The 27,991-nt window shown below is 40.8% G+C and overlaps 1 protein-coding gene across 5 annotated transcripts; it reads right to left on the bottom strand.

Moving 5' to 3' along the window:
• Positions 1-643: 643 nt before the first annotated feature.
• N4BP2L1 (NEDD4 binding protein 2 like 1) lies at positions 644-23,053 on the bottom strand. 5 transcript variants are annotated; one of them, XM_068984585.1, is made up of 5 exons: positions 22,857-23,053; positions 5,977-6,104; positions 5,578-5,666; positions 3,605-3,681; positions 644-2,070 (listed from the first exon to the last, which is right to left on the bottom strand). In XM_068984585.1, exons 1-5 carry the CDS (start codon positions 23,033-23,035, stop codon positions 1,812-1,814), a joined length of 732 nt encoding a protein of 243 aa, XP_068840686.1. In that variant the 5' UTR covers positions 23,036-23,053; the 3' UTR covers positions 644-1,811. The 5 variants fall into 5 exon arrangements, with proteins under 5 accessions (XP_068840686.1, XP_068840687.1, XP_068840688.1 ...); XM_068984586.1 differs by lacking the exon at positions 3,605-3,681 and adding an exon at positions 3,487-3,555 and having other exon boundaries at positions 1,879-2,070; XM_068984587.1 differs by lacking the exon at positions 3,605-3,681 and having other exon boundaries at positions 1,879-2,070.
• Between the last annotated feature and the right edge of the window lie 4,938 nt (positions 23,054-27,991).

Genomic DNA, 27,991 nt, shown 5'->3' with positions numbered 1-27,991 from the left:
TGAGCTTGGATACACAGAATTTAGCCAAACTATACTTTAGATTCATTCAAATTCACTTAATTTTAGTTTGTTGGGCAAACTTTGCTACTATTCAAATGAGACATCAATTTTTTTAAATGTTAATGAAATTAATGAAAAAATTACAGATCATTGCTGGTAATCATCAAGATGTTGAATAGATTTCAATAGTACTGCTGCTGCTGCTGCCAAGTCACTTCAGTCATGTCCGACTCTGTGAGACCCCATAGACAGCAACCACCAGGCTCCCCTGTCCCTGGGATTCTCCAGGCAAGAACACTAGATCTGGAATATTAATACAGTCTTTCTAATGTATAGAGATCAAAACTTTGGAGCTGCCAACTGATAATACACATTTATAGCAATAATTTTTTAAATTTGCTTAATTTATACACACAAGTAAAATATAAACTTGCTTTTATCTTTACCTCTGTGTCTCCTAGTCAAAGAAGATGGGTAAATATAGTTATAATATAGAAAAACTAGTTCTTAATAGGGTAGAATTTTGTGAAATTTATGGCAAGTAAGTTTTTATTAAAACCCCCAAAATTAGATTCAATGACAAGTCCATATAAAGCAATACCATATATAATTTTTAATAACCATAAAAGCACCATTATATAGAACACTTAAAATAATGCTTCACAAAACATTAGAAGTTGTCGGCCAACAAGAAATAAAGCATACATCCTACTTGGTCTTATCCGTGGTCTCACACCAAATTAACTGATTCCAACCTGTTAAAATTTTATTTGGATTCATAAATTCAATATTAATATAAGAACTGATAGTAGAACTTTGTCTTAACGCCTCACAAAACACTGAGACTGCTCCTCATAAAAGGAGCATGACTTTTCCTGGTTCCATGTCAGGACATCCTGGGATGCTTCATTCCTTGTACGCCCAAAACTTTGGAGCTGCCAACTGATAATACACATTTATAGGAATAATTTTTTTTAATTGCTTAATTATTCCTCTTAAAAATCGGTGTTTTATAAAGGCAGGCTTGTTTTATATACAGTGTTAGCTCAACAGCCAAACAGGTTTATCCCTGTTATCAAACAGGTTTAACCCTGTTTGATAAAGTGGTAGTTAAAACACAAGATGTGACTTGAAACAACGACACTGATTTTCCTCAGGAGCTTATATCGCTATTAAGATTTTAACATATTTCTAACAATGACACATCGCTAAAATAATGTGATAATTTCCCAAAGTGTCTACTTTGAAGGACAATATTTCCTTAGGTATAGACTTCCTGGTGTCTTCATCTTAAAGGAAAATCAATATCATCATTACAGCCACACATCTCACATTTCTGGATATACAGATGTTCAAAAGTAGCAATGGCATTAAAAAATTGTTCCTGCCTACTATTTCTCCTCCACTTTTCCAACTTTCCTGATGGAGATGAATTTCCTGAAAAAATAGGCTGCTTCAGAGAAAGGGCTACTGAAGCTTTATATTAAAAACACTTCAGTTCATTAATGAGCCTGTGTGGTTGATTACGTTCTTGGGTATGTTCTCAGGTTTCAGTTTTGAATTAGTTCTTTCCCTAGAGAAAAGATTTTGTTTAATCAAATCGGCAGAATTCCCAGCATCAGACCATGCACATAGGATCACTTTAACAAATGCTTATTGAAGAGGCATGTAACCACTTCTGCACAGAAACTCTCAGGCTTGACTATTTACACTGGAATTAGAGCTCTGACTAACACTGAACGGAGAATAAATACCAAAAATTGAAGTAAAAACTGATTTAGGAAAATTCGGAATGCCTATAAGAGAGGCCTCTAATACCCATGGTGACAACCACCCCTTCTGTTAAAGGAGCTCTCATTAGTGAAGCTGCCATGCGCCCTCCGGTTTGGGAACTCTGCGTAGGTGTTCCAGTACCCTGCACCGTTGAAAGGAGATGCATTATTCCTGTCCTGGTTTCTGTTCGCTCTGCTTGGTTTTTCTGCGTGCAGCACACTGTAAAAGGTAACATCATGTTCATACCGTTCTTTCATTCGGTGTATTTTCTCTCTTGGGACTCCATGAATGTTTCTTCTACATGGAAAAAAAAATGCAAATGTTAAGGCAGCATATCAAAATGAGTTATATTTTACAGGTATTTGTAGTTTACAAGTCCTGTATTATTACACAGATATGCACTCCCTATTCTCAGGATGGAACTCTGACAAAAGCAAAACATCATGTTAAGCAGTTATCGTTCAGCGTAACTGTTTTTCATGCGGCCCTGCACACCCCCAAACTACCCTGAGGCTAGCAAAGAGGTAAAACATCAAAAAATGCTCTGTTTCTGGCAATCTCAAGTCTGTGCTTCAAAACATAAGACAGCACCATGAGCTCTTCTTATGTGTTTGCCCATTTGTTATGCATATATCAATAATCACTTATATCAGTCCTAGATACTTCTGCTGCTGCTGCTGCTACTAAGTTGCTTCAGTCGTGTCCGATTCTGTGCGACCCCATAGACGGAAGCCCACCAGGCTCCCCCGTCCCTGGGATTCTCCAGGCTCGATCCTTATTAAAACAACATTCTTCAGTTCTCATGGACATGAGAATCAATTAGGGATATAGTTTTGAAATGTAATTATCAGAGATTTCAACTAAGAACGGGGTCCATGAACTAGGACTTCTAAAAATATTTATTATTTATTTTTTTGGCTGTGGTGAGTCTTTGTTGCCACAGTACCGGGGCTTTCTCTAGTTGCGGGACACGGGCCTCTCATTGCAGTGGCTTCTCTGTTGCAGAGCACGGGCTCTAGGTGTGTGGCTTCAGGAGTTGTGACATGTGGACTCAGTGGATACAGCTCCCAGACTCTAGTTGTGATGCACGTGCTTACTGCTCTGCAGCACATAGGATCCTCCTGGACCAGGGATCAAATCAGCATTCCTTGCATTGCAAGGCAGATTCTCAACCACTGGACCACCAGGGATGCCCCATGAACTAGGATTTTAACAATCACCTCAGCTGATTCTGACAGAGGTTTCCCTTGGGAAACACTATCTGCTTGTAACCATAAGATGAATTAGACTTATTCCTAAAAAGTAAATTCTGACCTCACTGGTTACTTTAAATCATTGACATTACCAAATAGCACAGATGGTGAATTATCAGAACCCATGCATTCAATCAACAAGTTAGTATTATTTGGACATTTATTGCTTTACAAACTAGAAGCGGCATCTAGACCATGAATGAACCACAGACTGTTCAATATCTGAAGATCTTTGTTTAGCCTAAGTGCAAAAACACCACTCACAAGTGCAATCCCATGCAGAGGAAAGTGCTTTTAAATGTCCATTAATGAAGAAGCATTTTAGCAGAATGTTAAATATGTCCTTTTTGAGGACCAAGTCCAAGCCAAGATTTAGCATTTAGCATTATATTAGAAAACTGACCCCAAAGTAAAGTCTTTCACATTAATAATTCCAAAGTTATCAATTTCCAAGAATTACCATTTCTGGCCTGAAAACTACCATGTCCATTTCCAGCCTGAAAAGATTCTTTTGTTCGGTCTGAAATACCTGAAAATAGCAGGATACATAATGAGGAGCTAGAAAAACAAAGAAGTACCTTGCTAACTCTTGAACGTTGAATTTCCAGCGAGTGTCAGGTTCTCGGAATATAACTTCATAGTTATTTTCAAGTGCCTGATTTTTCAAAAGTACATAAAACATTGAAGACATGGTATGTATGTTTGGGAATGTTTATGCTGCCATTTAACATTTACTACAAATCTTTTCTAACATTCCTTTTGTTTAACCAGTAATTCAATGCCTTAATTTATGTTAACAAATACAGTTGGTACATATCCATACTTAGCCACTCTCAGATTATATTATGGTTCCCAATGATAAATTTTCAGTAATTCTACCTACTATGTTGGAAAATGACAAAAGTTCTTTGTTTGGAACCTTTAAAAAGATAGATCGTTGAACTTGTTTTAAATTCCCTGTCCACAGGAATGAGCAATGAACTCCAATGGTTTCCCACAGTCCCGTATATGTGATTATCATAGGTCCACTGTCACCAAGTACCTTGGCTAGTCCTCACAGCTTGGTGTACAAAGTGAGAGTACCGGAGGCACAGAGCTTGGGAAATAAAAATGATTTCCACATACTTCACATATTCTTCCCTCCAAAAAGTAGCTCTCCCATCCATGCCACATAGTTTGGCTCAATTCACCGTGCCATATTTCCTTGAGTTTAGAAAATGATTACCATTTCCATGGAAACATCAAATGTTCTTTGCATTAATTAACTGACTACTACTTATTTTATCTCAAACTGAACTTTCTGTTATGACTACTGTTTGTTGTGTTATAAAATACAGAATAAAATGGGCTAAGTAAGGGGATTTCCTCTTCATTCTTTAGATGGACACTTCTAATTTCAGAAGGATATCAAATATCATATGTGGAAAATATCTAGTTTCTGTGTCTTAGTAGTAGCTGTGGATGACTGGGAAAGATTGTGCATGTCTAGAAATTAGAAAATAAAAAGTAAAATGACTTCCCTTAAGCCACTCTCAGTTAAGCCCTGCCTCTTGGTTCTGAGCTGTGCCTTAATTAACCTGACTCTTCATATCCCTGGTCCATTTTTTTCCTAAGTGGATGTTTGATCCATGAACTGAAGTAACCACAAAGTTGATGCTCATTCTGTCCTACATTCAGCAAAGTCCCACAGTCTTGGCCTAAGTAAAACTGATGAAAGTATCTAGACAAAAGCACACCTCTATGTGAGCTACTCTGCCCAAAATATTAAAAAAAGGCTTAAAAACAGGCTGCCATGAGTCCAGTTTTAGAGATTCACTTTAAAATTAGCCAAGTAGGGAGAATACTCAGCTGTTATCTTCCTCTCCCTGTATGTTTGTGGATTTTTCCTCCTTATTACACGCAGTAAGGAATGAAAACATATTAGCACAAAAGATGAAATATGTCTGAAAAATAGATCAGACATACTTCATAAATAAAGAAAAATGTACACATTGCTTCATTCATCTGACTGTTCTGACAGTAGACGGCTGAACTGTTACCTTTATATGTGCATTTATGTTTGTATTCTAATATCTTAATAGGGTTACAGTGTTACTCCTGAATCTGTTTTTAAACTAAGAAATTCATTGCCCTGGAACTCCCATGCAGCAGCAACAGCACCACATAGTACTGAAGGCCCCAGAACTGTCCTATGAACATCATCTACAGTTCCACTGGAGGCATCACCTAGTCCAACACTTCTCAGCAGGTTTCAGCGGATGCTCCTATGTGTGCCTTCCCTTAGGAAAACAACCAAGACAGAAATGCTGTCAAGAATTCAGACCAAGGGCTACTTTTAAAATGTACCCTGAGGTAGTATTAGCATCTCAGCAAATTTCAGCCATTGAACAGCAGAGAAATGCTAAAATAAAACCTTTTTACCGGATTCCTGGGAGAACTACTATTAATGAATATGAGATCACAGAAGACCAAAAAAAGAAGAAAGAACAAATGTTTCAACTTTCTCACAAAATGTCCAGAACTGAAAATTCAGAATGATACTTCTTCCTACCATGACTGCATAGGGCTTCATTTCCCAGGCGTGGAGGTTGGTATTATCAATAATAATGGGGGATATGCCATTCCTCATTGCTTTTCTTGCTGCAACACAATGTTATATAACAGTGAACAACATGCAACAATCACAGAAGGGTGAGTGTACTCCATATTTTGTTATTTTTATTACAGGATGTCCTCATTACACAACTTTAATACTACCTATTTCAGAACCCATTATCAATAATTTTCTTTTTCCTGGAATCTAGGGAGATTACACACTGGCATTCTGTTTGAGAGGGGAAAATGGCAGAACTTTAGATTAAGCTCCTTCCACAATTTTTTTTCATTTTGCAGGAGCTACAATCTATGTGCACAAGAGGATTTCCCAGGAGCTTGGAAAGGAATCTGTCACCTCTTTTCTGGTTCCACTCATGAGCTTCCTCCAGGAAGTCAGGATTGAACTCATAGGCACCATCTTCCCTGAAGAAAAAATCATCCGTGCTGAAAATCAGGGCTCTGGGAAAGTCGTGTTGCAACTGTCTGGAGAGTGGGGGAAACAAGAGATTATTTTATGACTATGCATTTTCACACTATAAATCATTTCCTTCTATCGTTAACATTTAGCAGTTTATACTTGTGAGACCACCAGGTTCGAGTTGTTGAAATTCATTTTAAAAAGAGAGATTCTCTCTAGAAGTTATCACTCCTTCATAGGGGTAAGGAGAGGGCTGAGAGGGGACTGTGCGTGTTGCCCAACTCTTTAACAAGTGCTGGTCACCACTGCACTGATTTCTGCAGCTACCAGAACTGATTCTAGATGAAACTCTGGAGGTTTCGCTGCAGAGGTGACAAGAGTGGGCACAGCCCTCACTGACATTCCTCCGAGATGCCCAAGTACCCCTGCTGCAGCCCCTTCCTGCACCCCCTTACCTGTCCTGGGTCCCCTCGCCTTGGAGCTCTGTTCTCCATAAGGACCCATGTGAGACACTGGTTCTTGCTGAGGTATGAAATGTAGATAAAAGTGATGTGTGTGCTACCCCTAACAGGTAACATTTTAACAGTGACCTAAACCAAATTCTAAAGCCAGCAGAAGAAAAGATGCAGACCCAACATTCCCTAGGCTTTCCTAATCACTCTCTCTGAATATGAAAATATTACATACAGAAAAAAAAGAAAAAGCATCATGCAGTCCCCTCTTTAAAGCAGGAAAGGAAAAAAAAAAAGCATATGAAGTTTTGTACATAATAACTTCAAAGAGAAGATATTTCCACATGAAATTCTTATTCAGACTTTTTTGGGGGAGAAGATGGCTATTGTGCTAGACAGTAGCAAAGTAAATCTCTGAGCCTCCTTTCCTCACCTGTAAAAACTGAGGATAACAGCACCCATCTTGCTAAGTGAGGATGACTATCCAATAACCTGGGGAAGCACCTCACGCAGTGCCTGACACAGTGAGCACACGGTTCTCTCCCTTCTCCCTGGGTTGCGCCCCAGCGTAATGCTAACTTCAAACAAATTCACCAGGCAGATACAATCCATAACAAAATGGCCGTGCTCAGAATAAAAAGATATTTAAAAGTTGGAGGGAGGACTCCCTGGTGATCCAGTGGTTAAGAATCTACCAATGCAAGAGATGTGGGTTTGATTCCTGGTCCGGGAAAATTCCACATGCTGCCGAGTAACTAAGTCTGTGCACCACAACTGCTGAGCCAGCATGCCTAGACCCCATGCTCTGCAACAAGAAGCCACTGCAATGAGAAGCCCGTGCACTGCAGCTAGAGAGTAGCCCCTGATTGCCACAACTAGACAGAAGCCCACACAGCAACGAAGCCCCAGCACAGCCAAAAATAAGTAACACTTAAAAAAAAAAAAAAGGAAAAAAAATGTTGGAACATAACAAGAGCAGGAAATATAAAAAGAAAACAGAACTATTCAGCTCTGTTTGTTCTCCATCAAGAAGAATGCTCTTTAAGCAGGAAAAAGCATAAGGCAGTGAAACCACAGAAAACAGAGTAAAGCACCAAAGCTGCTTGAAACACTTAGGTTCAGTTCCTGATTCTTCCACTACCGTCATGTGGCCTCTCTTTCTAAGCTTCTGTGTGCTCCTGACTGAAAACTTGTATATCACAACCTATTAAACAGAGCTTCCAGTAAGGATGAAATGAGGTGAGGTACGCGAAAACATTTTTCAAGAGGTAAGGTACTTTACAAACACAAGGTACTGTTATTTTATTAATAATAGCAAATGAAGTCAGATTCTCCAACCAAAATTTTTTACATGCCATCGTAGTAAAGTGCATTGGAGTGTGTACATACTAGGAGGGGTGGCAAAGAAAATGTGGCCATTTTAAATACACCACAGATACAGAAATGGACAAGAAAGGCAAGTATAAAAATCTGGTAAAACGGATTTGCAGTTTCTTTGTAAATGTCTTTTGACTGTAAAGATACTCAAACTGAAAAGCTCAAATCAGATATCCAAATGTTAACCTCCAGGGCAAACAGTTATTATAAAGACACCTTAGAAGAAAATCTTAGGGCAACACTAACTGCACTTTCAGGTGTGCGTATTTTATATTTGTAAATGTGTTACAGTTTTTGAGTTATTTTCATCATTATCTAGTCTAAACATGAAAGCCTCATTCAGAGTTTAAATAATATTGTGTAACTTGTTTTCCTTATCTTTTGTGTACTAAGTTAAGCAACTCTGGATATTAGTTCCAGAACTTCTTAAATATCCCTTCTAAATCTGGCTTCATTTGTTGTCCTATTAAGTCTGCCACTTACAGCTTTGGTTTTGTCATTTTCAGAATGGAGTTTTTCTTTTCATAGACATAGCTTTATTTCCTCTTTATGGTTTATATTATCTACTAGAAGTTAATACTCTAATTTTTCATTAAAAAAAACTTTTTAAGACATGTGTTCAATCCACATTTTATTTGAATTCTATTCCCTTCTAGAAAGCAAAAAAGAGAACACAGCAAAGAAAGTATTGCCTTGTTTGCAAAATTTTGCCTTAGAGTAATAGTTAAATTGTTTAGGACCACTATGAAGCTGAACCACCTGTTCATCATTTCCCAAGACACATGTGACCATAGCCCATACGGTCCTCCTAACAAACAGGCAGACAAAAACAGGACCATTTTTCACCTTTACAACTCTAATGGAACTGGGGGACTGGAGAAGATGAGAGAGTGGACTTTTTGATCTTGCTGAATGATCGTTCCTTCAAAACTTGTTTTACCTTCACCTGAATGTTAAATCAGCACTGGCAGTCATGGTACATTTTGAATACTCAAGACTTAAAAGCTCTCCTAACTAAATGAAGAACTGATTCAATAGGCAATCCTGAGAGTCTCACACTTCAGTGGAAGCAATAAATACCATTCCGTCAGCTTCAGAAGTGACAAGCATAATGCCCCAGCTCTAGCTTTCTTTATGGTGGTCAGGAGCCTCATGCATTAGGGAAACTGAGAGAATGAAAAAAGGGAAAAAAAAAAAAGACAATTACATCCACATAATTTTCACCTCTGCAGTGGCCCCCAAACTCATCTGAAACTACTACTATGAGAGTAACTTAGGTTCTAATCTTGATTTCATAACATCACTCTTTTGTGTAATTCTTTTGTTTAATAATAGAGAACATTTGAATATATTTAGATATCTATTCGGAGAAAGCAATGGCAACCCACTCTAGTACTCTTGCCTGGAAAATCCCATGGGTGGAGGAGCCTGGTAGGCTACAGTCCATGGAGTCTCGAAGAGTCGGACACGACTGAGCGACTTCACTTTCACTTTTCACTTTCATGCATTGCAGAAGGAAATGGCAACCCACTCGTGTTCTTGCCTGGAGAATCCCAGGGACGGGGGAGCCTGGTGGGCTGCCGTCTATGGGATCGGACAGAGTTGGACACAACTGAAGCGACTTGGCAGCAGCAGCAGCAGGTATCTATTAGTCACTCACCCACTCATTGACAAAGTCCAACATTAGTATGTAACTTTGAGTTGTACCCCTTATTATTGGAATTTTCCAACATGCAAAATAGACAGAATAACATAATCATTCCCCCTGTACCCACAGTCCAGCTTTAACAATTATCATTATATGGCCAGTTTTGCTTCATCTGCTTCATACTTCATTTCACCAAATATCTTTTCAAATTTCCTGATTGTCTCATAAATATATTCCTACAATTGGTTTGTTTGAATCAAGAGCTAAACCAGATCCACGCTTTGTATTTGATCCCATTCCTTAAGTCTCATTTAGTCCATAGTTTTCCCACTTCTTTTTATTTCCACCTAAACTTCCCCCCACAACCTTTTATATTTAGAAAATGTTCAAACCTATAGAAGTAAGTTGAAAGAATACTATGAACATTCCTTACCCTCCATTATTAACATTTTTGTTAACAATGTTGTTAACGTCTTGCCTCATTTATTTCACTTCTCTCACATGTGTATTTTTGATGTAGCATTTAAAAATAAGTTGCAGACATCATGATACTTTGATCCTAAATGCTTTATCAAGTATCTTCTATAAATAAGAACATTATCCTAAATAATCACATCACAACTTAAAAATTGAATTATAAATTATAATTATAAATATATACTATACATAAATTATATACTAATTTATATTATAATTTTATATTACAGCTATTTATAATGCATGCATGCTCAGGTGCTTCCAACTCTTTTTTTTTTTTTTTTAATTTTAAAATCTTTAATTCTTACATGTGTTCCCAAACAGGAACCCCCCTGCCACCTCCCTCCCCATAACATCTCTGTGGGTCATCCCCATGCACCAGCCCCAAGCATGCTGTATCCTGCGTCAGCCATAGACGCGATTCAATTCTTACATGATAGTATACATGATAGAATGCCATTCTCCCAAATCATCCCACCCTCTCCCTCTCCCTCTGAGTCCAAAAGTCCGTTATACACAGCTGTGTCTTTCTGACCCCATGGATTGTGTAGCCCACCAGGCTCCTCTGTTCGTGGGATTTCCCCGGCAAGAACACTGGAGTGGGCAGCCATTCCGTTCAGGGGATCTTCCCGAGCCAGTGATCGAACCTGGATCTCCTGCACTGCAAGTGGATTCTTTACCTCTGAGCCACCAGGGAAGCCCTTAGCTATTTATAATAGCCAATGTTAATAGATTTTTTAATGTAAAATGTCCTTCATGGTACCAATAATATCTTCACAGGTTCAAGCACAGCATTTAATTATTAACGTCTCTTTAGTGTCACTTAATCTAGAACTGTCCTCATGCCTTCTTTGGTTTCCCTTTTAAAAAAAAAAATTACTTTTAATTGAAGGATAATTGCTTTACAATATTGTGTTGGTTCCTGCCATACGTTGACATGAATCAGCCATAGGTATATACTTGTCCCCTCTCTCTTGAACCTCCCTCCCTGCTTTCCCTTTTTGAAGAGTCTAGTCACTTGGCTTGAGAATGCCCCATATTCTGTATTAGCCTGCTTATTTTCTCATAATTAGATCCAGATTAAACATGTTTGGAAGGAAAATACTGAGGTGATGTTTGAGTACCTGACTGCACGTGATGACCGTCTGTACCATCCTGCTAAGTTTATCACTTGGCTAACAGGTGGCATCAGCTAGTATGGCTTCCCTTGTGATACTACATCATGTTGGGGTGGGGAGGGTTGATGTAACGAGAGGCCCCGTGTACCATCCTATTCCCCAACAACCCTTTCCTCAATGAGCTTTATATTCATTGCTGATCACGCCCAAATGAGTTATTACACTGGGAAGAGCAGAATACTTATTATTTCATGTAATTTCTTCTGTATTTACTCTGTGGCATTGTCTAGTAAAGAAGAGCACTCTTTCCCTTTCCCCTTTTAATAATGCTTACCATCGTCATTCTTTACAATGCTCAAATTGTCCCAAACTTGCCCAGCAGGTGCCCCCTCAAGCTGGCTCCTGTGTCTTGGTCTACATCAGCCTTAAAAATATTACTTTTCCTTTCTAATTAGCAAAGTAACACATATTCAAGGCAAAATATTTTGGAAGAGAAAACTGCAAAACAGGAGAGGTTCCTATATTCCTCAACCTAAAAATAATTACTAGTATTTTGATTGTCTTTCCAGGAGATAGAATTTTTTTCTCATCTGATATTTTGTTCCATAAAAACAGAAACATAATGCAGAGAATATCAACTTCTTTTCACCAAACTTATTTCCACAGCAACTATTTCCCACCTCATGAAGTATGATTCTATGCCATTATTTTTTTAATTCATTATTTTAATTGGAGGCTAATTACTTAACAATATTGTAGTGGGTTTTGCCATACAATGACATGAGTCAGCCATGGGTGTACATGTATCTCCTATTCTGAATCCCCCTCCAGCCTCCCTCCCTATCCCATCCCTCAGAGTCGTACCGGCCCTGAGCACCCTGTCTCATGCATTGAACCTGGACTGGTGAACTATTTCACATATGATAATATACATGTTTCAATGCTATTCTCTCAAATCATCCCACCCTCGCTTTCTCCCAGAGTCCAAAAGTCTGTTCTTTATATCTGTAGGATCATCGTTACCATCTTTCTAAATTCAATATATATGTGTTAATATACTGTATTGGTGTTTTTCTTTCTGACTTACTCTGTATAATAGGCTTCAGTTTCATCCCCTCATTAGAACTGATTCAAATGTGTTCTTTTTAATAGCTGAGTAATATTCCATTGTGTATATGTACCACAGCTTTCTTATCCATTCGTCTGCCGAAGGACATCTAGGTTGGTTCCATGTCCTAGCTATTGTAAACAGTGGTGTGATGAATATTCGGGTACATGTGTCTCTTTCAATTCTGGTTTCCTCAGTGTGTATGCCCATCAGTGGGATTGCTGGGTCATATTAAGCCATTATTTTTGATGAGTTATTCATATGGATGAACCATAATTTACTTAACCAATACTCTGTGGTCAGGTATTTAGTTTGTCCCCAACTTCTTTGATTCTCAGCAAGTTTTAAGTATTTTTCCTTATGTGTGCTGCTCATTTACAGATATTCTTTTGTGAACTGCATTTTCATGTCCTGTGGTTGTTGATAAAACCTCCTTATTGGGAGGTTTATGGCTAAATGAATTTGTAAAATCTTTATTAAGTACCTCAATTTCTTTTTAATTTTGTTTATAATGAACTGTAACATACAAGTCTCAATTAACATAACTTTTTTTAGTCACATGAACTCATCTTTTATGTTCTACTTTCTGTCCTTGATAATACATTTATAACAGTCTTTCCCAACCCAAGATTATGTAAATATTCATCTATGTTCTATTATATTTCACTCCTCAATCCATCTAAATTTCAGCTTTTATGTGGTTAAAACAGAATGAAAATGGATCCCTATCTCAAGCCACTCACAAAAATCTGAAATGGATTAAAGACTTACATGTAAGACCTGAAGCATAAAACTCCTAGAAGAAAGCGCTGGGGAAAATCTCTTTGACACTGGTCTTGGCAATCAGTTTTTAGGTATTATATTAAAAAGCACAAGCCACAAAAGCAAAAAGTAGTAAAAGAGGCTACATCAAACTGAAAAGCTTCTACACAGCAAAAGAAACAATCAACAAAATAAAAAGGCAATCTACCAAATGACATCACCGACTCAAAGGACACGTGTTTGAGTAAGCTCGGGAGTTGGTTGGTGGACAGGGAAGCCTGATGTGCTGCATTCCATAGGGTTGCAAAGCATCGGACACAACTCAGTGACTGAAGTGAACTTACCAAATGGAAGAAAATATTTCCAAATCATATATCTGATAAGGGATTAATAACAAAAATATGTAAATAACTCATACAACTCATTAGCAAAAAAAAAAAAAAAAATCCAATTTAAAAAAGACCAGAGGATCTGAATAGACATTTTTCCCAAGACATACAAATGGCACACAGGTACACAGAAAGGTGCTCAACAGTGCTAATCATGAAGGAAATGCAAATCAAAACCCCAATGAACTATCACCTCACACCTGTTAGAATGGCTATCATCAGCAAGACAAGAAATTAAAAGTGTTGATGAGGATGTGGCGAAAAGGGAACCCTTGTGCACAGCTAAAAGGAAAGTAAATTATTGCAGCCTCTGTGGAAAACAAAATGGAGGTTTCTCAACAAGTTAAAAATAGAACTACCATAAGATCCAGTGATCCCACTTTTGGTTTACACCCAAAGAAAATGAAAACAGGATCTTCAAATTATCGTATACTCCCCATGTTTATTAAAGCATTATTCACAATAGCCAAAATATGAAAACAAGTGTTTGTCAGTGGGCAAATGGATAAATGTGGTAAATATATGCAATGGAATATTTTTCAGCTAGGAAAAAGAAGGAAATCCTTCCATTTGTGACAACATCAATGAACTTTAAGGTCATTAAGTGAAATAAATCAGACAAAGACAAATGCTATATGACCTCACTTATATGTGGAATCTAAAAAATTCAAACTCATAGAAACAGAGTATAGTGATGGTTTCCAGGGGCCGAGGGTGTGGGAAATGTCGGTCAAAGGGTACAAACTTCCAAGTAAAAGATGACTAAGTTCTGGGGATCTAATGCACAGCACGGTGGTTACTGCTAATTCTGTATTATGCACCAGAAAGCTGCTGAGTAGATCTTAATATGTTCTCATCACAGAAAAGAAATGGTGATTATGTGACACAATGGAGGTGTTAGCCAAGACTACAGAGGTAACCATTTTTCAACACAGGAAGGTATCAAATCAACACACTATACAAGTTAAACTTACATAATGTGTCAGTTACACCTCAATAAAGCTGGAAATAAAAAAAAGACAAGTGAGTGGCACACATGGATTAAAACCCAGGCTTCTGGCCTCAGAGCTTTACACTAAACAACTGTGACTGAGTGCTATAAAATAAGCCACAGTTATCTTCTTTCTCTAGTGACAATGAGGTTGTCTGCAATTTTCTGTACCATAAACAAAATTTTCAGTGATCATCACTGTGCCAATCTCCTTGTGAATATGTAGAACATCTCCTGAGGGTATATCCTCAAGTGGAATAGAAATGGAAACATTTTAGGTTTTTTTGAAACAGTAGAGCAGCTGTTATTTAAAATTTCCTTCTTTCAGAAAAAAGAAAAATTTTTTTTCTGACAGAATATATGGTCCATGAAGGCAGCAGTTTTTGTATTTTTTTGTTCAATGCTCTATTCTGCATGAGACATAATAGATATTTGTTAAGTGTATGCTGTTGCTGCTGCTGCTAAGTCACTTTAGTCGTGTCCGACTCTGTGCGACCCCCATAGACAGCAGCCCACCAGGCTCCCCTGTCCCTGGGATTCTCGAGGCAAGAACACTGGAGTGGGTTGCCATTTCCTTCTCCAATGAATGAAAGTGAAAAGTGAAAGTGAAGTCGCTCAGTCGTGTCCGACTCCTAGCAACCCCATGGAATGCAGCCCACCAGGCTCCTCTGTCCATGGGATTTTCCAGGCAAGAGTACTGGAGTGGGGTGCCATTGCCTTCTCCAGGTAAGTGTATGACTGGTTCTTAAATATCAGGTTCTGTTGCCTTAATTATGCAAACTTTGTATAGGGTGAAAAGAATCTGTGAGAATTTCTATTTGCTCTTTATGTGTTGAGAATTTTACCAAAACCTCAGGTTTATCCCCAAAGGAGACTGGGAAAGAGCATTCTTCTTAGACTCCAGTATTTCCTCTAGATGTTATCGGAATCTTCCCCAATGACTTTAAGCTGGGAGACAGGAAACAGGTTCAGCAACTCAGCAACCTGAGGAGAATGGGGCGGGAGCCATAGCTGTAAATATCTTGGGCCTGGTGTGGCTGATCTTCTTGGTGCTGCCGACTGCAATGCCAAGGCTGAGCCTTGCCCTTAGGCAGATGGAGCTCAGCCATCACCAGCTTCATGGACGTTGCCAAGCCACAAGGGCTAAGAGAACTCCAGTGAATAGTACCCAGGCCATCCTACTGCTCACTCTCGCCCTCACACTTCCAAAGCAGGGCATGCTTATGAGATCCCAAACCAGACTCCCAGTTAGCCCTCATGTGCCAGAGTGGCTTCACTGCAGTTTCCAGCAGAAATTCCTTTCAGAGTCTTGCGTGTGAACAGCAACTTTCCAGAGAATTCAGCAATGCCACAGGTTTCTCCTGTGTTTTAATGCTTTGCTGGTCAACTCAGTCATGCTTCGACGAGAAGGAATCACATAACAACATGTAGGTTCCTTACCCTGACAGTTGAAATACAGATAAACTAAGCTCTTTTTATAGGGTCTTGACAAGTTTTTTTCATTACACAATAGATTGAAATCAATCTCATTACACTTTGATCAGGTCACTCTCAGTAGCCTCTTCATTTGGTGCAGAAGAAAAAGGTCTGATTAGAAATAAGGAGAATTTATCCACTATGACCTTGATCAAGATACATAACTTCGTGAAATAACGCCATTTGCAGCAATATAGACAGACCTAAAGATTATCCTACTAAACAAAGTCAGAAAGAGAAAGACAAATACCAAATGATATCATTTATATGTAGAATCTAAAATAACGATACAAATCAACATGATCTATGAAAAAAAACCAGATTCACAGATATACAGAACAGACTTGTGGTCATCAAAAGCGAAGGGGGACGGGAGGGAAGGAATGGGAGTTTGGAATTGGCAGAGGCAATTATGTGTAGGGAGGATAAACAACAAGGTCCTACACAGAGAACTATATTTAATATTCTGTGACAAGCCATAATGGAAAATAATGTGAAAAAGAATATATACATATACATGAGTCACTTTGCTGTACAGAAAAAATTAACACATTGTAAATCAACTATACTTCAATAAAATTTTTTAAAAAGATGTATAACTTCTTAGTGTTTAGTGTCTTCAGCTTGGACTAGATGAACTCTGTGAGAACTTTCTGATCATTTCCTGAGATTTTTCTATAAAAATATTCTTCCCCTTTTGTTTCTTTCTCTATTTCTACTGCTTCTCTAATCATAACCACACCTATGACATTACATTGCCCCAATTCAGTAGGATCTTCTTCCCATACCCCAGTAGCTCAAGGACTATGGTGGTGATGATTCTCGTTGTTACCTTTCTAGTACATGACTGTGAACAGACACTGCACTGTGTGTTCTTACTCTCCGTGATCACAGGTAGCATATATAGTCCTCTTTCTTCCCAACCTTCAGAGAGAGGCACTGCAAGGACTCTCAGCACTGGGGAGAAGAGATTCAGGAACCACCTTAGGAAAAACATCACTAAAAATATAAAGTCAGTAGCTTCTCCAAGTAGACCTGAGTGGCTGAAAATCTGAGATGCCACCTGCCTGATGCTCTAATTTTCATACACACAGACCTGGAATACTACAAACTCTCTATTTTGACCTTGCTTTTACTTATGAGAGCCCTAGCCTCATAATTAAAAACACCATGGTCCACAGCACTGTGGAGTGAATATGCTCTGGGGTCTAATTACTCACTACTTAGTTAACCTAACTAATCCCCTCTTCCCACTGCTTCTTTTTTTTTAAACTGCATTTGGTTTAAAGTGTACCTTCGTCCCCATCTCTGTTCTATCATTGCATCACATCAGGAAAGCAACCTTTCACCTCCTTGGACAGCTCTGGTGCCAAGAAATTTAAAAAAAAACATATTTCTCTTGATGAATCATCAAGACATATGATTAAGGAGAAAAGACAGCTGTCAGTGAGCATTCTTTGAGCCTACTGAGTCCATATCACAAACCATTTTTGATGGTGCCAAAACAAACTAGCACATTGCAAAGGATGTGTGTCATAAACCATGGTCCCCAGGCTTTGCTTGGACTCATACTTAAAGATTTAAAACGCACGAACTGACTTAAGGTTGAGAACTTTTAATTTTTCAAACAAGACTATTAAAAATAAAAAAGACTACCCTAAACTATTGCCATTTTAAAAGGACATTTTAGTCATATATTCATGTAAGGCAATATTATTGAGTCACAAAGTAATGAGATTCTGACACATGCTATAACATAGATGAACCCTGAAAACATTAAGCTAAGTGAAATAAGCCATACACAAAAGGAAAAATACCATATGATTCCCCTTTCATAAGGTATCTAGAGTAGTCAAATACAGAAACAGAAAACAGATCAGAGGTAGGTTACTAGGAGCTGAGGGGAAGGGAGAGGCACTGCTTAATGGGTACAGAGTTTCTGTTTGTGGCAACAAAAATTTTTTATAAAAGACAGTGGTGATGACAGCATATCATGTAATTAATAGCACTGAATCGGACACACTTAAAAACGGTTAAAATGTCCTCAAAGGGGGGACATTACACACACATACACAGAAGAATGCACAGAAGTAAACAGAAGTCCACAGATGTTTTCATTGAAGTCAGAGGAAAGAACAGGTGCAGATCCAAATGAGTATATATCAGTTCAGCTGTGGAAACAAACAGTTCTGGATCACCTGCTGAGGGTAAAAGGGTCTTGGAATTGGAATTCTATTTCTTCTCTCAATCCTATACTTTTTTGTCCAGCTTTTTCACATTTTCCATGGTCTGGCCCTGGGTACCTAACCAACACACTCAATATGAACAATTCACTGCAATCAAGCCCTGCTCCTCGTGAGCCTAGAACACTCAGGTCTTTCCCATTTCCATCTTCTTATGTATGATGCTAATCCTTTTCCTTGGCTTTCTGGTCTTCAGACATCCTCCTGGTCTTCAAGGCCAGCCTGAGAACCACCTCCACATGGAGGAGACTAACTCTTCCCTAATCATCCTATCCTCCTAATAGCCATCCTCAGTGACTCCACTGGCCTTGACCACCACCAGCACAGAAGAGGCTATTTCCCATGAGACTTTACTTACCCACAGCAGTGTGCTGGTTACTATCTTCCATTTGTTAGTCTTGCGTAGGCTCCTTCTCTCAATCTTATATTATATATACCTTACTGTGCTTAGTCACTTAGTCGTGTCCAGCTCTTTGAGACACCATGGACTGCAGCCCACCAGGCTCCTCTGTCCATGGGGATTCACCAGGCAAGAATACTGGAGTGGGTTGCCAAGCTCTCCTCCAGGGGATCTTCCCAACCCTGGATTGAACCCAGGTTGCATTTCTGGCAGATTCTTTACCATCTGAGGTAATAGTCTTATCAGTACTTAGGAAATACTTCTGTTGTTGACTAGTGAATAATTAACAATAGTTGGTATTTATGTAACCCACACATTCTACAGTGCTTTCACATTCATAATCACCGGATGATTTTTTTAAATATAAATTTATTCTATTGGAGGCTAATTACTTTACAATATTTTATTGGTTTTGCCATACATTGGCATGAATCTACCACGGGTATACATGTGTTCCCCATCCTGAACCTCCATCTCACCTCCCTCCTCATCCCATCCCTCTGGGTCATCCCAGTGCACCAGCCCCAAGCAACAGGATGATTGTTTATCACAGTATCTTAAATCCTCACAATAAACTAACTAAAGGAATAGTAGCTCCATTTTAATGAAAAAGAACCTGAGGTGTTCAATCAAATGATCTATACTAGTTCACAGGCTAATAAAATATAATAAAATAGTTCATAATTAAATAATTAATAGCCCTGAGTAATTAAAATCAGTCTCCTTACAGATTAAAAAAACTTTCTGCTATGTCCAAACCAAGAATAACCCTAGGGAAGCCCTTTATATAAAAAAGTACTTAGTTACTTGGTTATTTAATAAATGCTTCATCATAAGCCAAGTTATTGAATAAAACTACTTTCAGCTAACTTACAAAGTTATTTTCACCTTTAAAAAGTTTACAAACTTCTTATGGAAAAAGTTGAGAAGAAATGAGAAAGTCAGGGGCAAAAGTCTGTATTCTATCCACTGCCTAAAAATCAACAACTATACGTATCTTTTTACACATTTCTTAAAACAGAAAATGGAATTTTTGTGTATATTAGAACATAGATGTCAAATGTCCATCCATGTTTTCATTAATGACACGTGATTTATAAGCCAATCTTCTATTTTTGTACACTTAAGTTGGCTCACATTTTTTTCTAGGACATCAAAACTCTGTGCTGAACATCCCCCTAATCTCATGCACTTGTCCAGTTATTGCCTTAGGATGAATTCCTGGAAGTAGAGTTTACAGGCCAATGACAATAACCTATTTTTGAAATGCTTTTTAAATGAAATAGAGGTGATAAAACACATATAGCAGGGAAGCTAATTTTTTAGTACTCTGATGTACTTAAAAATTTTAAGGCAGATATAAACTTCAACTGTTTTTTAACATGCCCATAGAATTTAAATAGATGTTTTCCACATTCCAGTCCCTGCAAAGTGTGAAAACATACAGATGAAAAGCACAGAAATCTAACATTGATTTGGGAGACCAGACAGAGCCTAATTTCAAAAGCATTTTTATTTTTTTTAATCAAATGAGAAATTAAAGTTAAGTAGAAAAAGAGATGAACCCGCATTTGTAAAAACAGATCTCCTTCAATTTTTTTAAGGTTTTATTTTCCTGATTCAAGAAATACATGCTCATTATAGAAAATCTGGAAAATACATAGAATAATAAAAATATTAATTTCCAAGAATCCAACAATACATAAGACAGCCTTACAATTTTTACTACTTTCTTACCTACGTGTATTTTTTTAAAACAATTTGCAATCCTCCTTCTCTCCCCACAAATGGCCTGTGACGTTCTGCATCCTCACTACAGGCCTCTCTCCTTGCTGAGCTGTGGCTTGTATCCTTGCCTGCTGTCCTGATTTCCATGTAAATACACAACCCATCCCAAAGCAGGGCCAAAGTTCTGTGTTCTCAGAATTGCCCATGTCCAGCCTATCAAGAGAACTCACAACGTCAGCTCCCAGCTGCCTCCTTCACTTCAGAGTCAGGCTTCTCCCCAGGAATACCATGAAGATGATCTCAGCTGGTCAACATCTTCAGCAGAAATGAGTGCCTCTTAAAATGTATACAGCAGTTTAAGGTTTAACAAGTTCTCTCACACAGATGTAATCCTCACAGGAGTCCTCTGAAGTAGACGGAGCAGATTTCCCTGTTTAACAGGGAAGGAAACTGAGGAGTTGAGAGCATAGCTATTCCACGGCAGAGCTTGGATTTGAAGCCATAAATTAGGACTTCCCTAGTGGTGCAGTAGTTAAGATTCTGCACTTCCAATGCAGAGGCACAGGCCCGATCCCTGTTCCAGGAACTAAGGTCCCATGAACCACTGGGTGTGGCCAAAAAAAAAGAAAAGCCATAAATTGACTCAAAGTTCAGGGCTCTTTACCTAGCCATTAGTAACAAAACACTTTTAAGTCTTACAATTAGAAATTAAGAGCTAGAAAGATCTTCAGTAAATCACATCTAACCTAATCTCTGTCTTACTATTCACTTATAAGGAAAGTAAAGAACAGCTAGGTGACTGTCCAAAGACAGTTGGTGACTGTCTTATGACAATGAGGATCTAAAGGCACAATCTTCAGACTTCCAGGCCAGTGCTCATGGCAGCCATCCCTAGAGAGACGTTCTTTAATAAGTCAGTCTCTTATCTGGTGTCTTCCGCTTAGCCAAAAGTCAAAGTGTAGATGTGAGAGCCAGAAGGGACCTTATGATCAACCAGGCCAAAGCACTAGCTTTGGAGATGAAGAAAGTGAGGCCCAAAAACCACCACTTCTGCTGTTCAATTCTGTGCACCCTGCACTCACCGTATTACTCCCCTCTGGGTAGCTCTAAACAAAATCTGGCCAAAGACGTTTATTCCCTCCTTGGACACAGTGTGTGAGAGGCCACAGATCAGCAAGGCCAAAGTAAAACTGAACAGGGTTTGACTGCAAGAAGTATCTGGTTGGTAACAGATGTACCCACCATGACTGTATCATAAAATAACCAAGTTCTGCCAGGTTCCAGGAAGGCTTCCCCATTCTCCACTCAGACAGAGAAAAGACCTATTAAAATGTGTGTGGTTCTTAGAAAGGGTACCAATGGCCATTTGGAAGTCACTTGAATTTGTGAAAATGTAGCAATACGGTTTCGCTAAAGGCAAATCAGCCAGGAATCCTAATTAAAACTGGCAACACATCCCCAGGGCTGTCATCTTTCCCTGACCCTAAAGCACCCAGCCCTTCCTCCCACGTTCTTTGTGTACCATTCAAATCCGCTTCTGATTGTACGTTGCCACATGGATTCTTTTTCTGAGGTTCCACAGTTCCACGGCCAGCCCCCATGATTCTACAGCTAGCTAGCCTTATGTCTCTGGTGAGACAGAAAGCTCTTTGAGGGCCAGGGACCACTTCTACTGAACACATACTACTGCCAGACACTGCGCTTTTGCAGGATAAGATATGGCCCCCACCTCCAAGAAACTTACAGGATAAACAAAACCATGTGCAAAACTGAGCACAGCTGCAGAGGTGTAAACAGGAAGCGGAGGAGCCCAGAGTACGAGGACAACAGACTTGAGTCTTAAAGCGCTGTTGCAATCAGTTAGGGAAAGGGCAGAGGAGGGGCAAGCCAGGCAAAGGCAAACCAGGCAGGCGGGCCAGCGTCAGCAAAGCCAAGGAGAGAAACAGTTCAACGCTGCAGAGTGGTGGGAGTTGAGGCTGGAGCGGCAGGCCTAGCAAGGTGCCCAAGGTAACAAGCCCGTGTCATTCACGCTGACCCGGTACCGGTACCGGGGCAGCTGACGCAATTCGCAGGTAAACTAATTTGGGCGCCTTGGGCACAGTTGAAAGGCTGTGTCGGTGACGGCCTGCGAGGCCACGCGACTCCCTCCCAGGGGCACCTGTGCGCCTTCGCAGTCGCCAAAGCACACGCGGGTTTGCCTCCACCCGCCAGATATTCTACGCGATCGCGCGCCCTGCCCCGGCCCCCGAGCGTGTCCGCTCCGGTTTAAAACGCCTGTTGACGCACTGTGGCGGGTGCCTGCGCGCCAGCGGGCGGCCCGGAGGTCTTCTCTGCAGTCGCCATCTGGCTTTCCCGAAGAAGGCTGCCCTTGGGCCCCCGACCCCAGGCTGCGAGAGTCGGGGAGAAGGCGTCCAGCCCCGCTGGCGGGGGGGCGGGGGGTCCGCGCGGGGGGCCAGTGCCATGGGGGCTCGCGCCAGGCGCGGTGCCGATCACCGTCCTCCCGCGCGGGCGCAGCCTGGGAACCCACGGCACGGGCCCCCGCGTCTCAGGCCCGCGGCCCGGCCGGGAACCGGGTGGCCCGGCTTCCCCTTGGCAGGCACGGGCTGGACCGGAGCCCGACGGGGACTCGGCGCGCGGCGCATCATTACCTGGCCAGTGTAGTTTTCCCCGAGCCCGGGAGGCCTCGCAGGAGGTAGAGGTGTTTCCGAAAGCTGTGGCGGCGCGGAGGTGTCCCACGCCGGGGCGGCGGGGCTGGCGGCCGAGGCGGCGGCGGCTGCTGCTGCCGGAGGCTCAGCCTCCCAAAGGATTCAAGAAAACTCTCCTCCATGGGGTGGGGGCTGGCGGCGAGAGCCCTGCGTTCCCTTTCCTGAAGTCACGGTCTTGGCCAAAGCTGTTGTTTTTGTGGCTCTCCGGCCATGTGATAGATGGAGGGGCGGGCGCTCGCAGGCCAGCCCCTCCTTCCCACCCGCCCGAACCGCGCTGCGTGGGAGGGGTCGTCCCTACCTGGAAAGCCGGGGACGCTGGGAGACTGACAGCCGGGAAAACCTCGGCGACCGACCTCCACTCCCCTCCACCGCCCACTCTCACCTCCAGCCCAGCCCGTGGCTCCCTGCGCCTGTCGCCCTGGGCCCACCGAACGGGACACTGGTCACTTCCCCGGGCTGCCCGCGTGGAAGGCAGGCCTTCTGCAAAAGCCCTACCCCATCCCACCACCCACTAGGCCTTGAAAGTGAAATAATTTTAGTTGACGAAGAGAACGTGAACAGCATTTTGAACAGTAACAGTAAAAACCATAGTTTTCCCCAGTTTGTGAGCACCAATATCTGGCTGGTGTCCCAATGGCTAATGCCACTCTCCCAGGACCTGTATAAGTCCCACCCCACTCCCCTTTTTTTGAATTCTTTATCAGCCTGCCAAAAATATTTTTAGAAAGCTTTGTCGCTTCTACATAACTTTAGAAATCTCTTCTTCAAAACAAGGCACCCCTTAAAACTCAGATAGATTTATGAACAGTAGTATAAACTAGGCCTTCTGAGAAAGAAGGGTTACTGCCCAGGTACACACTTTGTTGCCTGAAAAGATGTGGTCTCCCCAGAAACTATTTCAGCTCCCCAGGGAAAGGAGCAGTCTACTGACACTAGAGAGAAGCATCCAGAATTCAGTTCTAAGTTCTGGGACCTGGTGAGCGCCAGTTGGTTGATCACCACAGTACTTTCCAATATTTCACACTCAAGAGTGTGATAGAAAGATCCTACTTTCTGAACTAAAATCCAAGAAGCGTGGACTGAAAGAGACAATATTGAAAATTAACATCATCCTGGAAAAATCCAAGATATATGGTGGCTTGGGCTGTAATAACCATTGTAAAGCAAATACATTTTGTTTTTGGCAGCTAAGGTATGAAAATTTTGAAAAGGAACTGTGAAGAAAAGCAATTTACTTTCTAAACCAAAACCCAGGAATTGCACAATGAGCTCTGGAAGGCACTCTCCAAGTAGGGAGGGGCTCTATGCTCAGAATTTCACCTTCCTCGTGGGGTTCTACTAGGGAGGGGCAGGGGAGGACAGGGAGGTGAGCTACTCTCTCTTGACATTTCCCTTCCCAGCACCAGAGCAAGGATTTTTGGCACTGCTGAGAAACACTGAAATTTCAAAAGCTTCTCTAAATATTAGGGGGAAACCAGAAGGAAGAGAGACTATAAATGAATCATAAAAATAGTGATGCTTATCATGCATGTATCCTATCATACTTCTATGTATCCTAGTATACTTCTTACAAGAACTTTTTGCCCAGCCTCAAATACTACCTTTTCCATTCTAGATTTCTGTTCTCTAATACAGGAGTCACAAGCCACATGTGAAATATGACTGGTCCAAGTGAGACTGGGGCATCCCAGGTAGCTCAGCTGGTAAAGAATCCACCTGCAATGCAGGAGATCTGGGTTCCATCCCTGGGTTGGGAAGAGCCCCTGGCGAAAGGAACAGCTACCCACTCCAGTATTCTGGCCTGGAGAAGTCCATGGACTGTATAGTCCATGGAGTCGCAAATTGGACACAACTGAATGACTTTCACTTTCACTTTTCACTTTCAAGTGAGATTAAAATACCTGCTGAATTTTGAAGGTTCCATATGAAAAAAATGAAGTAAAATATCTCAATAACTTTTATATTCATGTGTTGAAATGATAGTATGGTGAGCACATTAGGTTAATATATTATTAAAATTAATTTCATGTTTCTTTTTGCTTTTTAATGTGGCTAGTAGAAAAGTCTGAATTATGTATGTGGCTGACACATTTCTGTGGGACAGTGTTGCATGAGACTCCTGTCCATCTCCATTTCCTTCTGTAGAGGGTGTGCCAGGCAGCATGGACAGGGCAGCAGGGCACACAGCTTTGGGGACTAGAAGTTTGGGCACACTGAGACTTCAGTGTGGGTGGCAGCTGGAGCAATGAAGTTGGTGCTGGGAAATATGAGTGTGCTGTTAGAAAAGAGGTCTTGAGCTGGAAGCAAGAGCTTTGGAAATTCCTGTGCTGTGAGAAGATGGAGAATAGAGCAGACAGCTGAAGTCGGGGCTCAGGGATCACACTTAAGGACTGTGCCCCACCTCCGCCCCCCCGCAAAGTGGATCTGTTGAAAGAAAGTACAAGGGACAGACAGAATTCTACGAGAGCATGTTAAGCCTCAGGGAGGGAGAGCTGAAGAAGGAGAAAATGGCTGGCAGTATCTGAAAGTGACCCTAGACACTTCTCCTTTCTCTTAGCTCTCAGATTTAACTAGTCAATAGGTTCTGTTTCCCCCAATTTATTCCTCAGAACCACAATTTGTTTAAAGCTGTTTGTGTATCTGTTTCTTCCCACTAGAGTAAGTTCAAAGGCAAAGACAGTGTCACCCTTGGCACCCCAAGAGCTAACGCAGCATCTGACATTCAGAGGTGCTCAATAATTGTATATGGACCTGAACTGCCTTCTCAGTAAATGAATCTGAGCATGGGCTTTACTAAAGATTAAGACTGAACAAAGATAGGGACAACTTCAACTGAGGAGTAATGTAAACACAGTCAGTGACCACATCAGCAGTTCTGAGGGCCACAGTACTCTCAGATAACATCTATGGTCAGATCCTCACTGGCCCTAATGAGGTGGCAGCCTCCAGAGAGGAGAGCTACCCCGGGTCAGAGGACCCCTGTGATTAACACTCCTTCATGCCCTCAGTTCATCCAGCCAGGTTTTTCAGCTCCCAAGTTCTATTCTATTTCTATAGAATGTGATGACCAGCACAATCTCACTTTGCTGTCCTACAAACCACTGCTATGATGAGGTAAAGAAAATAATCTTAGAAGTAGTTTTTGGCAAGCAAAGAAACATTCAAATTTTTCTCTAATTATTACTGCTTAACAAGATGTGGAAAAACAAGGGGGTATACAGGAAGAGCTCACGGAAACCAGAAATTTAACCCTTGAACCTACAGTTCCAAATACTCCACAATTTGGAATGCTTAAATCAGCCCCAGGTTTCTCCCCTGGAGATGCCTTATGGCAGAAAGTCTGAAACCAAGATGAAGCTTCCAAAGCGGCGTAACCAAAGACCCTGTAACAGAGTAGAATCATTTAAAATACAGAGGTAGCAGCTTCTCAATTCTCATTCTATGTCCTTTCTTCCTCTACCAAAAGCTTTTATCTGATTTCCCTACCAAAAGTTTTGATCTGATTTTTTACTCAAAAATATGTCTTATATACATTTTTACCTTGTTACATATATATATATATGACATGAATTGAAAGAATAGGAAAGCATCCATCTGTGCCTGCTTAGCTGTTTCTCTGGGGGACCCCTCGTTGCTCTAGCACCTCCAGCTTTCACCTTCCACCAGTCTGGACTGCACTATTTGGCCATTCAGAGGTAGCGCCTCTCTAAAACTCCTCCTTCCTGGCTCTTCCCTCGTCCTTCCCCTAGAACCTGGATGAAGGATACAGGAAGCTGGAAGAGGTTAGGGAAGGGCGACAATGGGAGGGCAGTCATGCAGAGTGTCTGCTAGGCTGAATCAACAGGGGAAATGCTCAGGACTTGGTGGCCTGGGATAAGTCTACCAACACAGAAATGTCCTCTGGATAAGACTGACTTTGCTCATTCTAACCTCACATTACCACTTGCATCCTACATCCCATCCCTCTCTCTTTTTGAGGTCATACGCCTCTCCCAAGGCGATAACCATAATCTGTTTCCAAGCACCAAGTATTTGCCACTATGCATAGAGACACTTGAGGAGTGTAAGCTTTGAAGAGGAAGCCTGGGAGGTGGGGAAAGTAGTCCCAGCCTATTTTTCTAAAGCTCCACTCTGGAAATTAGGGCAAGGTAATAAAGGCAGTGGCTGGAGAAAGCTAGGGGCATCCTGGGCCCTAAGTACAAGCCTGGGTGGATAGTTAGCTGATACGCTTCAAAACGTCACAGAATCTCAGAATTGGTCATTAGCTATGCCATACTCACTGTTAAATATTTATACTATTATCCTTATGCACAGCCATGGTGGTGTATTCATTAGAAATCCATAAATGTTGCTACTGAAGAGCCCTAAGACAGCAAAGATTTCCCAGATGCCAGAGTCTCCTCTGCAGCCATCTGTGTTTCAACCCTAATACTGATCATCTCTTGTCTGAAACCATCCCATTCTAGGCCAAAGGTGAGTCCAGTTTCACAACACCACTAGGAGCCTGCACAGAGAGCAAGATCTCAGGGAGTTCAACCAAACACTGGATACCTTGGTCTCTATCTGAATCAGACTTATGGTCTAGCAGAAAGATAAATTGAAACTGTACAAAATGAACTAGAGAAAATGTTGAGCTATTTTAAAGAAAACACTCAATTCCAAACCAAGCAGATGGAACACAAATAGTTAGCTTCCACTCTCTCATTGAACCCCAGGAGAATGTAGACGCTTTTTTTGTGTGTGGGGGGTAGGGGTGGGGGAGTGTTAGGAGAATGGGGGATATGATTATTAATTTTAAGTATTAATATAAACTGTAGGAAAAAAGATCACAGCAACAAAATAATTAAAAACTGGAAAGCAAAAGGCCTAGTGTTAACTAATTTGGAAAAACAATTAAGAAACAAAACTTGAATTATAGAAAGCCAAGAAGAAATACTATTTACTCTGCATAACCCCTAAAATTTCAGGAACTGGAAATTTCAGGGCTGGAGGTGGGGCTCTAAATAGGAAAGTCAGTTAAAAGTCTGTTTAAGAAACAAACATCCACAGTCAGGCAGCTGCCGGCCCTCTAGAGAAGC

This window comes from Capricornis sumatraensis, chromosome 12 (assembly GCF_032405125.1).
Source record: "Capricornis sumatraensis isolate serow.1 chromosome 12, serow.2, whole genome shotgun sequence".
Lineage (NCBI taxonomy): Eukaryota > Metazoa > Chordata > Mammalia > Artiodactyla > Bovidae > Capricornis > Capricornis sumatraensis.
Note: the sequence above shows the minus strand (reverse complement) of the source record. Positions and strands in the feature narration are given on the sequence as shown.